At 44.9% G+C, this 16613-nt stretch overlaps 1 protein-coding gene across 1 annotated transcript in view; it reads right to left on the bottom strand.

Moving 5' to 3' along the window:
- SLC5A1 (solute carrier family 5 member 1) overlaps nt 1–16613 on the bottom strand; it is a 44020-nt gene that overhangs the window by 19908 nt on the left and 7499 nt on the right. Inside the window, exons 3-10 of the mRNA XM_019506854.1 lie at nt 12145–12249; nt 11228–11287; nt 9881–9985; nt 4241–4346; nt 3918–3998; nt 2458–2678; nt 1265–1400; nt 424–531 (exon numbers count right to left, since the gene is read on the bottom strand). Of these exons, the coding sequence (XP_019362399.1) occupies nt 424–531; nt 1265–1400; nt 2458–2678; nt 3918–3998; nt 4241–4346; nt 9881–9985; nt 11228–11287; nt 12145–12249 (922 nt within the window). The remainder of the gene's footprint in view (nt 1–423; nt 532–1264; nt 1401–2457; nt 2679–3917; nt 3999–4240; nt 4347–9880; nt 9986–11227; nt 11288–12144; nt 12250–16613) is intronic.

Genomic DNA, 16613 nt, shown 5'->3' with positions numbered 1-16613 from the left:
CACAAGACAGCTCAGGCCTTCCTGCAATGAGCAGTGACCGGGCGGATCGACCACCCCAGGAAGGGAGGATGCCTAGCATCCAGGCCACAGATAGAGATGAGCGTAACCCCCACAGGGCAGCAGCTGATGAATGGGGGCTTTTTTTTTTTTTTTAAAGAGCCGAGAGCTGGGAGAGTGGGCAGGGAATGGGGCCAATTCAAAGACCTGGCCACCAAATCTCTGAATCAGATTTGGCTGAATTGATTTGGGACAGTGATTCGAATCACTGAATTGAATCACTGTCCCCCAGATTGGCTGAATCTGAATCCAAAGCGAATACTAGCCGCTTTGCTCAGGCCTAGAAGCTAGCACCCTTAACGACCAGCCTTTGAAACCTGGCTGCTGCAACCTTCACATAAAACACTAAACCAGGCAGGATCTTACCGTTTGGCATAAGTTCCACCACCATTTTTGGATAAGCAATGTTGGTACAGCCGACAGAGGTGCCACAGTAACGCTGACATTCGGAGGGCACAACACAAGCCACCACATCTGAGGAGAAGATCACAAGACAGGAAATGCCAGGGGGCTCTATCAGCAAGTTATCCAAAAATCAAGAGAACTTCTTAAATTCATCTCTGAGGAAAACCACCAATTTGCTTGGTACCATCCTGGGCCCCCCCACTGGGGGAGGGATCCCATTCCTGCTCCACTTGTTTCCTGCCTGAAGGAAAAGTAGAAGTGCTATATGTGAAAACATTAAAACTGCCGTGACAGAGCTGGAAATGGGGGCAGGATTGAAGAATACGGGTGCTGTACAGGGCAGCATCAGTCTGAATCAAGAAAAGGCCCCCTCCCATTCTGCCCATCTGCTCTGCTGCCTGCTGTTGTGTACACAGCTGGGTATGGAAAGGAAGCCAGCCTGGCACTATGCTGACACTGAACCAGCCAGCATGAGAATTTCAGGGACTGCCAGGAGCCGGGCACAGTCCTTGGGGTGACAAACTCCATCCCTCAGCCTGGGAGCAGAGAATCAGTCATGGATGGGGGTGGTTTCCCTTCACTCAGTCAAAGCAGGAATGCTGTGACCAGTGGAGAGGTTAGGAGACAACGATAGCATTATTGAACCCTGAGCAGAGGGAGGGGAAACAGCAGGTATCTAAATGATCTGAGTATAGAGAGCAGAAAGGGGGAAGGAACTTGGAAAGGAACAGAGAAGACAAGACCAAGGGGCACCGAGACAGTAATGAGAAGAGGCTAAAGGGACTTGAAAGCTAGATCTTACCTGTGTACAAAATCCGACTGATCATCCCAGGCATCACCATCAGGAACATGGGCAGCAGCTTCAGGTACCCACACATGATACAGCCAGCCTTTACATGGGACATGTTCTTGCCGGAGAGACATCTCTGGACAATAACCTGTCAATGACACATGGACATGAAACACTTCAGGAAAGAGCTTTGTTACGCAGCCTGCCAGCTGCATCCAGATGCAAGGATGCTCTTTAATCTGTGTTCCAGGAAGAGATCTAACCATTCCCCCTTAACAAAAAAATAAAACCGTAGAAGGAACAAGCAGATGCATCACATAGATAAAAGTAACAAATACCGTTAGTCCAAAATATGTTTCAAATGTAAAACTCCCTGCCCCAACCTATTAATAAGCTTAGTAGGAATCAATAAAAGGATTACATATTTGCAAAAAATGCTAAGGGGAGACAGAGTTACCCTTACTAGTATGCAAATATAGGTAATCAAAAATCCACGTGATATGGAGCATAGGTAGATCATCCAGCTGGGGGCTGACCAAATTCCCCACCCATTCACACAAGCCAGACAGTACTTCACAATTACAGTAGTACACGTCCCTGTCTCTCCATATCCCAACATAATCATTTTTGTAGACTGCATAGACTGCTATGCCTACAGAGGAAATGGAAGAAAGGGGAAGGTCGTTCAACCTGAGGTAGGATGAGGAGAGAACTCATCAAGTATCAATAAGTATCTGCTCACCTTTGTGTACACAAGACAATTAAACAGCACAAATAGCAACTGTACCCAGGATAGCTGGATAGGGAATTACTTCAAGAGACTGACAGAGGTCCTTTTTAGCATGTAGCTAGCCTATTTAAGAGGCCTATCAAGGGCCCATATTTGAAAATTGGACACTCAAGTATCACAAGAAAGAGGGAAAACCATCATACAGAACATATCTCTGCCCAACACAGTATATAAAAGGGCATGTACATGTGTGCATATGCACATGCACACACACACATGTGCGTGTTTCAACATAGTAGGGACTGGATCTGAATCTAAAAGCTGAAAAGAAAGGTAATTTTGCCCTCAGGAGATAACAGCCACACTATGGCAGTCCTGTGTGGGGGAAAATACATTTAAAAATAAAGATCTATGAAAACTGGATTTCAGATTTTAGAACACACTGAATTTCCCAATCCAGTAGCCTTTACATTACCTGATCTGTGCACCAGTACCACAAAGCAAGGATGCTCAAACCAAAGACAAGCCCTGGCCATGGCAGGTCTCCAGTAATGGGATCTCGGAAGATGTGGAAGGAATCTGCCCGAGGGGTGTAGCACTTTGGGTTAAGGGTACCATTTGTGTATGTGACGTTGGTTGGAATTGCATTCATGTATTTCTCAACAAAAGCATTGTAGCCTCCTACTTTGTCAAACGCTGAAAAACAGAATAAGACCATTGATAAAGGTGTTAAATGGCAAAAGTCTCTGATGGAACTGAAGAGTCCAAGGAGGAAAATTCATGCTATGGGTGTCATAAGCCTGCCCAAACTTCATCATTGTTGGCAGAAAAATAAAAAAAAAATCAAACCCCAGTGTATTATGAATGCTCTCCTAACCAAGGTGTCAGTGTGAGTGGCTTTGCTGCTCAGACCACTATAGAGGAGCTTTACATCACTCTGCCTGACTCCACTCTCCTTCCCATGTCCCATATTCAAGCTTTCCACTTTGAACAATGAACAAAGGTGACAGCGGCAGTAGCATAGCTAAGGGGGAAGGAGGGGTGCAAAAACAGCAATTGCTGTACTACAAACCCAACTTCTGCTACCACAGCTGCCAGCAGCATAGCCACTGCTACTGCCCATGGCTCACAGGTGTCCAGGTATGCCTCTGAAGAGGGAAGAAAATTAAGCTTCCTAGGATTCCCTGTGATTATTTCCTTCACTTAGGAACACAGAACTGCAAGGGACCTCTCAGGCCACTGATCCCAGGCCTCTGACTCTGCAGTGAACCATTTATCCAAAAGTCCAAATTAAGCCTCAATTTAATTATGCAGGCTAGCTCCTTAATAATAGTGCTCTATTTCATAGTATAGGCCATATTTTAATGCATAGATGGGCCTGTGGACACTTGCCCTCCCATTCTTAATCACAGAGCCCATCTCATCTGTCATGGGCAATGGGGGCAATGGAATGATATCCCTATGGCAACTACAAGACTAGCTTAAATATTTAATATATTTGACATGTTTTAATGCAATTTAGCAGCTAGAAACAAGGAGCTGCTGTACCATGTGATCAATCACCTTTCAGCTTAGCACTAGAAATTCATGAGCTAGTCTGACACACTGTCCTACTATAACCTTCTCAAAACAAGTTACCTTCTGGACCTTTCAATGCTTGCAACAACTCTGCCTCACCCCTCCTCACCTGCATACACAAAATATTTTATCCTTATGTGGGATGATGTCCTGCGTTCATGGTTGCTTTGACAATGCAATCATGTGGATGACGAGATGACTTGGCAATGCTACTGTCTTCCTCCAGGCAAATGCACAAAAGCAGCTATAGTGTTACAACCGGCAACCTGATAGGACCCCACAATGCTGGATCCACTTCACTGGGACAGTAGGGCACAAGGTGTATAATTCTGGCTCTAATTCACCCGATTTACTTACCAAATCCCATGAGAATGAAGGACCCCACCAGCATGATGAAGGTCTGCAAGGTGTCTGTGTAAATCACAGCTGCAAGGCCACCTAAACGCAAAGAAAAAGCCAAGAATAGGTGAGGTCTTCTGAAGGAGAAAGCCTCAGTAGGAATCACCTCGTTGTACTCTTCTACAGTATCATTCTCCGTTTCTCACACACACATTTATACACAAATCCAAATCACTTTCCATTCATATTTTCATTCCTTTCTCCTCTCGCCTCTCCCCTTTTCATCTCTCTGCATCACTCAAACTCATTTTGAAATTTGTCAGTCTGTTCCACACACTCACCTGTGATGGTATAAAGACCAGTAATGGCCAGCAGTATAATTATAGCCAAATAAATGTTTAGGCCCATGGCCAGCTGGATAAATATAGCCCCAGAGAAGATATCAGCCTAATAAAAGAAAGGTAAAAGGTTAAGGAAGGTGGAGATAATGGGAATAATTCTGTTGCTCTAACCCATCCCTTCCCCCAAATGACAGCACAAAAGAATAAAAAAACGTGCAAAACAAAAATAAAGCCCATCTCCTTGGTCTCCAAGGGCACCTATACACGACGGAGCTCTGCTCTGATGTGTGCTAATTAGCACTGGTTGGGGCAGACTTGATTATTCAAGTCTGCTGCAAGTCTGCTGGAGCATGCTAATTAGTGCACTCCAGGAGCCTCCATGTCACATGTACTCAGTGTCCCTGCATTTCAAAATGGCAGCAGGGAAGTTTTACTAAAGCTCGTCTAATGAGCTTTAGTTAAAGCGCCCCTGCTGCCATTTTGAAAGGTGGGACACTGAGTACACGTGATGATGCAGGCACTTTAATTAGAGCGGCTCCAGCAGACTTGACTAATCTCTGTGAGCCACTCTAATTAAAGCACCGACCCCCGACCCCTACCCCAGAGCACGTGTATAGGTGCCCGAAGACTTGTCTTATTTTAACTGCTGGTCTCTCTCTGAAGTTCAGTGCCCAGAAATGTGGCTACAATTCATCTTAGACGAATCTGAGTAGTCACCTCTCCACCCCTGTGCATTTACATATGGGGACAAATCTGAACAAGAAAGCACTTAAACCCCAGACCACGTGAACAGTGATGCCCACTGACAACCTTTGTGTCATCCAGGAAGAAGTATGTTCAATGACCTTTCCATTTAGTGATAAGCTACAAGTCTCTTCTCCTAGCTCCACACAAGTACGTGCAGTACAACTGGTACTGGTAGTTTACAACAACACCTAATTTTGCACAAGTTCAATGAATGCCTCAAAGTAACCAAAGTGAAGTTGGCCTGCTACAAGGACATTTAGCTCTTGTAAGAGAGATGAGCTTGCAGCTTTAGGATTAACACTTTATCTTGGAGGTTAGTTAGCTAAGCAACTCCCAAGGATGAGAAAGAATTTGCCTCAGTGTGGCATCCCCACACTGGACATCAGGCTGGCCTACCTCAGTCCAGCTCATGCTGCACCACTGAAGGCTGTTTCTTTGAGGGGTTTGCAGCACTGCAATAAGCTGTCCCAGTGGCAAAGAGACTTTGCTAAGAAGTGCCTCTGTTATGTGGGTCAGACAGTGCAACCACAATCAAGTCACTGAGTTTTTGCTTCAAAGTCACTCATTCACTTTGGAAAAGCTCACCTAAAATCCCCAAACAAGCACAGCTAAAGAAGGACTTTAGCTGTCAGCTTTAGTAGAGGTTACAACAGCAACAAGCATTGAATTGAAGCAGGGAGGGCCAATCCCAAATTGGATCAAACCAAGGATGTAAGAGAGGCTGTTCTGCATGTGATAAGCAACATTATTGCATTTCACCTTCAAAGCTCTTTGATGTCAATAGCGTATCATAGATTCATAGTTGTAGGGTCGGAAGGGACCTTGTATATCTTCTAGTCCGACCCCCTGCCCTGGGCAGGAGAGAAAACCGGGCTCAAATGACCCCAGCCAGGTAGACATCAAGCCTCCTCTTAAAGACCCCCAGGGTAGGAGCCAGCACCACTTCCCTTGGAAGTTGGTTCCAGCTCCTAGCTGCCCTGACTGTGAAGTAGCACCTTCAGATGTCTGCTCTCACAGTGAGACTTGGAACTGGGTACTACTACATTTTACAGGCAAGGGAACTTAAGCAGAAAATATTTCAGTGGCAAATCCACTCCACTCTACCAGTAGCTGGGTCGGTGCTAGAGGAAGAAATCCTCTCCTGCCTACCCCTGAGAAACTACTCCATGGCTGCTATTGCAACGTTGAGACTGCAAGGCCTGACATCACCCCAGCATTGCACTCTGCAGGGTGAGAAGCAGACATAAAGGCCAGCCTGGCAGTCCTGCTCCTTTGTCAGCCATTGCCCACTGGCATGCAGAAAGCTGGAGTGGAGCAGAGCAGCACCCACACAGGGGAAATGTAACACAAGCACAGTCCCATCCTCAGGTTCTCCCACACCTTCGCAATCAGTGCCCAGGGAGGCTGGGCCAGGATTTTCCAACAAGGGACTCAGAATTAGGACTAAGAGACAGGAAGGAGGTTTTAGATCTTAATCCCATATGCTACTTGCATAATCATCATCTGCTGTGTGTCTGGGAGGAGATGCCTTCCTGACCCTCAGATGGCTGATCACCTCATGTCCCAAAGTGTACTCGGTTTATTTTTAGCATTAGTTTAGCGTGCATATCTTTAAATATTAATGGCTATAAAATGATCCCACTGGGAAATGTGAAGTTAATTATTTAACATCCCAAGTGATACCTTAACCCTTGGATTTGCTAAATTACCTTCGAAATTCACCTTTCCTATCACAGTTAGATTATTTACTACTGATATTTCCTTGTTTCTCCATTAATTCTTTTTTATGGATAGTATTCAAAACTTATCATTATTCTGAAATTAGTAAATGGTTTCCTTGCACTGCAGGACTTCACACAAGAGCCACGCACAAATATGCAGGAACTCCTAGAGAAAACTAGAAGTGACATTGGTTGTAGCTTCAGTGACAACTACTGTTGCCAACAGTAGTTAAGACTATTAAGAAAAACTAAAGGAAGTTAAGAAAATGCCACAGTGCCTTAGAAGATTCAGATTTTAAGTTTCTTCAGGTTGTGGACAGCAATCAGTCACTTATATCACTCATTACCTAGTCTACACCATCTTCTGGCTCAGCTTTGCCACTTGTGGTTCAGCTACATTGTTAGGAACAGCAGCAGTGGCATGAATGGATAGCAGTTTCTTCAAAGCAGCTATGGGCACAACTCATGCAGAAGCTCTTTAGCCACATCTCCAGTGCTCTGCTTCTACAGAACATACCTTGGCTTCAGGAACATAAGAGATTATGGCTTTTTCTGGGGAGCTGGTGAAGGAGAAGCCACCAAGCAAGACAAGAAAGGAATAAAAGCACATAGAACAGAGAGGGAAAAAGTAAGTGAGTAAAGAGAGTCACAGCAGGAGCTCTGCATGGCAACACACAGAGGACCCATTACTAGTCTGTCATAAGAGAATGGAGACGGCCAGAAAAAATACAGGAACCGGTGCAGCAGAGTAGTCATGGAACGTACATAGAGCCATGCACCCTGGATAAGCTCTCACCCTGGAAAGCTCTCACAATCAAAAACACATGTGGCATGGAGGAAACAACACAGAAAACAGGTACCCTGAAAACAAGATCTTATATTGACGTGCAAGCCTAAATTGCAGAGGGTGTCACCATGACTCAAACTGTTAGGTGTGTCAAGGTAACCACAAGTGATGAGGAAAGCCATCTTCTGGTAGCTGGCAGTAACAGGAAGGACAGGGAGGATCTGCAAAGGTGGCAGCCTGGAAGCAATTTGCAAATCTGTGCAACCAACTGGCATGTCTTGACTCAGACTTTTGAGCAATGCTATCTATGTCTCTGGCACCAGAGGGGAAGAATCCTACAGAGCTTCTTGGTATTTGCATGCCACCATACATATGCCACCTGCCTCCGTGCCCATGCAGAACTGTAGATGTATTTATATACTAAATGAAAGCTCTAGCGTGCAGACAGTGAGATCTGCTGCCCTTCTCTGTTTGCCCTATTCCAAGTGACCTGCTGGACTGACAGGCACTTGCCATGGCCACAGGTGCAGTTCTGTATGCTGCCCTTGATCAGTTAATTCTTTGTCATGGTAACAGGCACCCCACCCAGATGAGTTAATGTGCAGAGGACACAGTTGGACAAGCTGTAATTGGAGAGGGGCTCAGCTATACTGACCCCATCATAGGGCTGCTTTGTTGTGTTAGCTGGGCAGGACTGGGAGCTTCTCTGATGGCTACTGTAACTCAAGATGAGACCACCCCCCAACCTATAGCCAACACTCCCCAACCTATAGCCAATTAATTCAATACACTGCTGCAAATCATCTTATCCCTTTGACTTCTCTTTACAGGACAACCCTTCTTTTTCCCCTGCGCCAGTGCTCCCCACTTGCATCTTTCTCTATACTTACACCAGTGCTTCTGCACCTAAATTTATAAGCTTTACCCAGTGACATCACTGCAGGATTTGGCCCCTAGTGATCACATTGTTACTTGTTACCCTTGGTGTACCCTGCCTACATCTCTGCTGCCTTTCCTTCATCACCCTTCAAACTACCCTCCCTGTCCACTTCACCCAAACTAAACTTTCTGTTGCACCACTTGCTTGGCATAATTTTACATTTAACATTCAGCAGCTATCCTCCCTTCATCAGGCACATCCTGAAGGCTTTCCTATTCTGTGTAGTTTTTCACCTTCCCATCTTATTCCATTCCCTAAGAGGAAGGCATGCCTGCTGGAACTGACAGAAACCCTCTAAGCCAACTCAGGTCACTTTAACTGGGTATCAGGGGAAATTTAGTGTGTGTGCGCATGTGTATATACAATCTAGGATATATATATATATATATATATATATATATAATCTAGGATATAGTTAGCAAACTGATGGCCTTTTCACAATACAGACAGAGAGATACAAGTTCCATACTAGGATTGCAAATCAGTTATCCATCTGGATTCATGCCACATCTATTACAGCTGATAGAACAATATTATTCTCTGTGTTGCACATGCTAGATTTGTGATTACAGCTGCACATAAAACCAGTTTTATTGACTGCTGCTCACTGAAAGAAATACAAGAGCAAACCCAGTGTGTGGACTTCTTCCAAGTCCCAGCCTGTTTAATTTATAATCCTTGTGAGGCTCAGTTTCACAAGGGTGTGAGATCTGAGAGCAACTGTTTTACCTTAAATTGCACTATTATCACTCAGCTCCTATTTCGGGGGCAAAGAGTAACCTTGCATAGCAACTGCAGTAAAACAACAGCCCCGGGTCTGCCTGGACTATGGACTAGGCTGGAGGCTTGTTAGCTTCAAAAGGTGTGGAAAATCATAGCTCCCTTTACTCTTGCACTGCACCCTCCTGAGATGCACTTCATAGCACCAACTGATCAACAGAAAGGCTCTCTTCTCTTTCCTTCTCATTCACTCCTCCCTTCCCCTCACATTTACCCACTCTCTTTTCTAACTGCTCCTCATTTGTTCTCTTCTTTCCACAGCGCTAAAAGGTTATTAGTTTATAGCAGAGGAGGGTAATGGAAAAGATGAGGATGAAGGTGAGAAAAAAAACCCCTCACACTCCTTGAATATGAAAGGGTCTTGGTTTCCCCAGCTTGAAGGCAAAGAGAATTACAAACTTAAGATAGCAAGGAGGTCTATTGCCCAGACTATGCTCAAAACAAAGTGTGGATGGGTGGTTCTGGGAAACAAGCAAATGAAAAAGTGACAACATGGAAACAAATTTTTCCCAGCCTAAATTAAGCAAAGGACGCTGAATGAGAACCAAAAGAGCCAGGCATGTAGAAAGGGCTTGTGTGTGTGTGCAGAATAATTTAAACTTGAGCGTCTCTCTCTCAGGCCAGTACACAGCAGAAGTGGGGAAAATGGGAAAAGTATAACTCACCGAGATCTTGGTGAAAATATAAAGGAGCAAAGAAAGCACCGACAGGTAGACTTGAATCCGTTTGCCACCAAATCGCTTCCTGAGGTACTCTGGCATTGTCACCACCTGTGGAAAGAGAATTCACACTAGGGCAATGTTTCCCAACCAGTGTGCCATGGCACACCAGTGTGCTGTCAGAAATGAACAGGTGTGCTGTGGAATTTTGCCATGGCAATGAGCTACAATAGGTATGAGGATAGGGAAGGTCTTAACAAGTGTGCCGTGGAAAATTATTATTAATGTAAGTGTGCCTTAGGCTGGAAAAGGTTGGGAAACACTGCATTAGGGGACAGACATAACTTCAGACACTTTCTGCTGCCCAGATATTACAGGAATGGGGGCCCCAGAGGAGAGGTGCAGGAGAAAAAAAACACTTCAAGAATTGGGGAGAGACACAGAAGAAGGTCTTTGTACATGCCACAAAACTGGCTTTTAAAGTGGCTTAAATGCCTTTTTGCACTACTTTAATGGCATTGCTGTTTGCACGCTGAGCAGTGTATTCCACTTCAAATGACTTTGGTATGTAGCGAGATAACACACCTCCGAGGTGCTTTAGTTTGCTACCTAACATAGTGCAACAGTGCACGGGGTGCTGGAAGCCAACGTGCTTGGGGCTTGGTGGGCCCTGCACAGCTCAGAGGCTGTGGGTCCTAGTGACAGCCTGTGTAAGCAGGCTGCACTAAAGAAAGGGGGGGGGGGGGGGGGGGGGGGGGGGAATTAGCAAGCCTGATTTTTTTTCCTTCCTGGACCCTGCCTGCCTGAGCTGTGAGGGGACCCAGTGCTTCCCTTCGCAGCTGCAGCACCCCCTGGGACTGCACAGGCCAGGTGCCAGCAGGCAGGTGCTGCCTGGGGGGGTCCCGCACAGCTCAGGGACTGCTTGGCCCACTGGTAGCTCACCTCCCCCAACCCCCAAGCCTCCCACCACCAAAAAGACAAGTAAGGATTAGGCCTCTACCCTTGTGTACATGCCATGGGGCTTTAGTTCAGTTTAATTCTCCCTAAATTGAAGCAGTATTTTTAAAAAACCACCATTTCAATTTAGGGAGAACTAAACCTAATTAAAACCTCGTGGTGTGTACAAGCAGCCCGAGAATGCCCAATCTTCCCCATGCAAAGATCTCAAAGCCAGAGAAACCGCCCTTCTCCAAATACATGTATATGTCACTGTTACAGATCATGCCTGCCACTTGCAAGTCTCTTGCCATTGAGAATGGTTTTCTGATGGTGCTAGACCCCACACACAGTAGGGTGAGAAATAAATAGCAACACAGGGAACAAAGATAGGCAAAAAAATATATTTGTGCTTACCCCAGCCTTGATGTAGATGGGTACAAACACCCAGCCAAGAACGACCACAAATATCAGGGCCTGAACAAAAGAGATCAGCTGAATTAGCCTCTTATCCTCTTACCAGCACTCCCTGTTGAAGCCAAACATCAGGCTGCATGTTAATGATACTGCTACAGCAAACAGAACCATGGCCAGTGCAAGACCCTTGTCCTCCTTCCTTCTGTTCTGCTTGTATTTTACAGCTGAAACTCAACGGGATGGGATCCTGACTCTAGTTAAGTTGATGGGAGTTTTACCACCGACTTGAAATGGGGCTAGGATTTCACTAGAATCCAACAGAAGCCCCCAAGGAAGTCTCCATTGGGACTTAGTGAAGTAGGAAGATTGCTTCAACACTTACCCTTTGCCTATGTATGGGGAAAATACATATATAATGTCTCTGCACAGGTCTTAAGAGATTCCCTCTCTTGCAGATCCCCTATCAACACTCAGCCTGACTATAGTGTGGGCTTTTGAATTTCAGTCACTGCTTCATCTAGCCTTACTCGGTAAAGGTCTGTGAAAGTTAAAGTGCCAGCAGCCCTCTAGAGGCTGTTCTGTACCCAGCACAGAAATTCTAGGGATGCCACCTGTGTCCCCTTTTCCAGTCCCTTGATCCAGTCTCTCAGCAGCCACCACTCTAGGAAACGCTCTCCCCCCAAATCCAAGTACGCTTTGATCATCTCTGCCAGCCAGGATGTTAGGCAGCAGAGTTTCCCTCAGCAGATTAGCTTGCTTCCATACTGCAGCAGACTAAAGACTGGCAGCGAAGCCATTACTTCTTGCAGAGACTGAAGATCCAAGGGAAAAACTGTACTCCCCCATCACCACCAGGGTCGCAGTAACCTGCTCCCCCAGGCTACCAGGGGCTGTTGATTTAAATGTGTGCCACTTACATTCCACTCGAATCCTCCCGTGGCAATTCCACCAGCTGCTCCTGTTCCTGCCAGGCCCACAAAATGCCCGCTGCCAATGTTACTGGCAAACAGAGAAGCACCAATCTGAAAGCAGAAAGAACACGAGATCTTGGCCGAGTTCTTCGAGTCAGGCCCTGGCTAAAACAGCCGCTCCATTTGGAAAAATATCTTGGGAACAAAACAAAACTTGCTTAGCTGTTGTCCTTTCTGTCCATCTGTGGTTGCCATGGGATCCGAGTGCTTGGCAGCCACCACCTCCCTGACAGCTTTGAAGACTCCCTCCCACATCAACACACATGCACACAAATGTAACCATCATATCTGCAAGCAACGGAAACCAAGTAGGATGTTGCATATTAAATCAGCCAAGTAGACACTGCTGGAGGATAATACTCCCTTCCTCTCCTAAAAATAGGCATGCTGCATGTTGCTCATGAATCTCTGCAAAATTTCATTAACTGTCATCTGGGTGATATATTCCAAAATGAGCAGCCAATGCCCCTGGCCAAAGCCCTTGGCAGCTTGGACTAATGTGATATGTTGACCCTGCTCCAGGAGTGATTCTAGCCCATATCAAGAAAATTAGATATAATCAGACCAAAGATGCTTAAGCCATATGGCCAGCTTGCATCTCCAGTGGGAGATGCACCCCTTTTGGAGATGGCTTGCTTTGGTCAAGGGAACATTAAAGCATTATTGGATTGGATTAAAGCGTTAAAGTGCAAATTACAGTATTATTGGATTACAAGAGGTGGCACATACGCAAGATCAAGATTATGCCTCAAATCTCATTCTTCATCAAGTACTGCAAAGAGACAATGGGAGAAGATGGAGAGAAAAAGTCATGAACATAATTTCCCTGAACTGAAGCACAAAACCGTAATCTATTATAAGATCAGGAACTGACATATCTGGGTGTGAGAAACTTGAGTGGGAAAATACATTGAGATGGGCTTGGATACTGCAAGCAGAGGATACACAGGAGGTGAAGTGGTTCTGAGATGAAAAGGGAACTCTTATTTGTTTTCAAATCCTATAAGAACAGCAAAAAGGATAACTGCAAAAAGGAGAGAAATAAAGAAAAAAGGTATGGAGGAGGATAGCTGAGTGAGCTCTGCTGAGCAGTTTCTCCCACTCTTTGGTATCAGATACAACAATCATAGCTTAAATGTACTGAAGACTTTTCATGATGAAGGATCCCTGAAGTGCTTTAAAAATACGTACAATTCAGACTGCGCCCAGAGTGGCTGTACGCGATGCACTCTCCATCCTCGTTCACTACTTGCAGTCAGTTGGACTAAGAATCTACAACCCTTGTAAAAGGGAGAGCAATTCACTATCTGCAAATGAATGGGAAGTTGTAGTGCCCCGATGAATAAGAAGTGGGGAAGAGGCAAGACATCTCATTCCTTTAGCACTACAGGAAATGATCAAGCATCACAAAAAATAAATTATCTTTCTAGGAGCACAAGCAGTCACACCCATGTCCTCACAGTGCTTGTTTGCAATTCCCGGGCATAACATGGGGCTTTCAGCATAGCAATTAGACTCTGAAAATCAGGCTCATAATTAGTAAATCCATGCGAGAGCCAGAAAGGCATTAGCAGCCTTTGGCTCATGCTCCTTAATGACAAGATAGTTCTCTCTCCCACACTTGAAATGCAAGATATATTCTGCAAGTAAAACTAAGCACAAAATGTTATAATTTCTTCCCCCATTCTCACTTTTTCTTCCTAGCAATCTTAGCTTTCCTCAGGCTCCAGTACTTTTGTGAGGGGACAAATCTCCTGGAGTACCAAATTTCTGCTCTGCTTACTCCTGGAGTTCCTCACACTTTTCAAATGGCAATCAGCCCTATCCTGTTTGTGACACCAAGTATTTCCACAATAATGTTTTGTGATATAACAAACAATTATATCAGGAAATGAGTCAAAGAGAAAGACTGGAAAGAAGAGTAAGAGGGTGAATTCCATCACCTGGTTGTTCCAACAGGAATGATTTTTGATGGAACACACCGTAGTGGTGAATGAGTCAAAGAAAAAGATTGGATAAATTATAAAAAAGAAAGCTCTTTCCTGAGGCCACAAGAGCAAATTCATTGCCCCCACCTACGCTTAATCCTGGGTTTTCCCTTCACTGTTCCACCCAGACTTGGCTATGGAAATTAATTAAATGCTATCTTCCTCTAGCTCAGTGAGTATGTCCAAGTAATGCAGTTCTCAACCAGTATGGGGACATTGCATTCCAGTTTCTAGGAAGCTCACAGCATTTGCAAGGTCAGTGGGAATTATAGGTGTGCACACCACTGCCTAGAATCAGACCCAACTGGACATGCTTCGTTTTCATTGGAGTCAGATGCCACTTCCTTTAGCAGGAACAGGAACATGGTCTATAGGAGGACAACAGTAACCACATTTTTAAAAAAGGAAGCATAGTCTCATCACCAGTACCCACAGATTACAGCTGAGGAGGGGAGGGTGCTGAGCATGTATGGATCTTATTTATCAAAACTTTATTTTTGTATTTGGGCAGAAGGCTGCCTTGGTTTCACTGCACTGTCAGCTGTTGTCCACTGCTTCACCTGTGGATGAATTATTAAACCTCATTCTGAGTCATTAAGAATGCAATCACTACAAATGATTAACTACATTATTCTCCAGTTCTCACTGAATGAGTTCCTGCTTCTGGCCTGAAGGCTTGAAATGCACCTTAAGCAGCTTTAAGTAATGAAAGCAGCCAGCTAAGGACCCAGAAAGCTGACAGCTCCAAGTAGAATGGCAGGAGTGCCTCTGAACTTGGGTTGTTTGTCTGGAGTGAAGCTGGGACTGTTTCTATGCAAACAGATTTGTATTTTCTTTATCAAACTTCCAAGAAAATACACAGCCAAATGGAAACCCATGCAATCAGGATAACAAACATGAAGAAGCAGCAATGTAAGCATATAAGCATATTACCTTCTGCTTCTATAGTTTTCTGACACAAGGAAGACCCACTGGCACATACTAACTACAAATGTAATCTAAAACCATGTTTTCAGTGATTTATACATCCATTAATGTACATATATTTATATAAAGTATTTATACATCTCACACACTGAGGTGGGGGGAAGCATTTATTTATTTATTTTTTTACTCAGAAGTGTAGAAATATATTGGCAAGAAGAATGCACTTCATTCAAAAGCTTGTCTAAGTCTATTCCAACCATGCAATTGGTCAAATAGAAGATATCACCCACAACAGCCCTTGACTCTCCAATCCTTTTGTAAATTATGGCAAGAAAAGCTACAAGGGGGTTACCTAATGCTTTGCAGTACCTATTATAGCTACTCTCATTAAGCAAGTGCCTAGTGAGTTCTGCTTAACCCTTGCCATTGGGATTTTTGAAGGAGCTAGACTCACTTAAGCTGTTTTAAAATGTCAGCCTTGTTCTAGACACAGATATGCCCAACTGCACTGAGCCTTAGAGACCTAGAGAAAAAGTAGACCTTAAGCTTTGGATGATATGAGATAGGACTGAATACTGAATTCCCCCAATCTGAATTGATAGTGCCTGTAATAGATCCCCAGTTGCAACAGCCAAAGGATTCTGGCCCATTTCCCAGATTGCTCCATACTACTGCTAATATCTTTCCTTCCTTACAGGTGCAGTATTGCAGTTGGAATGCCCTGTGTTGTTAGGAGGAGCAGTCAGGCCAGTTTTTTTATGACCTTGCTGCTACAGGTAAAGTAAGTCAGAGGAAGTGGTTCTCCTCACTTCCATGCCCTTGCTGACCTGACCTGAGGTTCATATTTTGTATAGGACATGGAGCCCTGTGGACACAGTTGCTTGGCTGCTAAGGGAATTCCAAGGAAACAGTTGTTTTTACCAGTTTGTGCAGTCTCCACTAGGCAACTCCGTAACTATATCTCACAAAGGATGGGCTGAAAGCAGGAAGAACAAAGATAAAGGTCAAACAGTCAGGGGGAAAATGGATGAAAAAAGAAAGATATGGTAGGAAGAGGGAAGATGAAAATGAGGGAAAGGGGAAGGACTGCTAAAGTTGAAAGCACAGGGTAGCAAACTGAGATGGGAGAGGAGAGGTCAGGGCTAGAGATCCATGTAGAATATTATAACTTCTCTAAAATCATAGTTTCATAGTTGGTAGGGTCGGAAGGGACCTGAGCAGATCATCAAGTCTGCCCCCCTGCCATGGCAGGAAAGAGTACTGGGGTCAAATGACCCCAGCAAGGTGATTGTCAAGCCTTGTCTTAAAGACCCCCAAGGTAGAAGCCAGCACCACTTCGCTTGGAAGTTGGTTCCAGAGCCTAGCTGCCCTGACAGTGAAGTAGCGCCTCCTGATGTCTAGCCTGAATCTACCCTCTGCCAGCTTGTGTCCATTGTTTCTAGTCACTCCTGGCAGTGCTCGGGGGAACAGGGATTCCCCCAATGCCTGCTGGTCCCCCCT

This window comes from Gavialis gangeticus, unplaced genomic scaffold, assembly GCF_001723915.1.
Source record: "Gavialis gangeticus isolate Ggan-Ray unplaced genomic scaffold, GavGan_comp1, whole genome shotgun sequence".
In the NCBI taxonomy this organism is placed as follows: Eukaryota; Metazoa; Chordata; order Crocodylia; family Gavialidae; genus Gavialis; species Gavialis gangeticus.
This window is presented reverse-complemented; position numbering and strand designations above follow the sequence as displayed.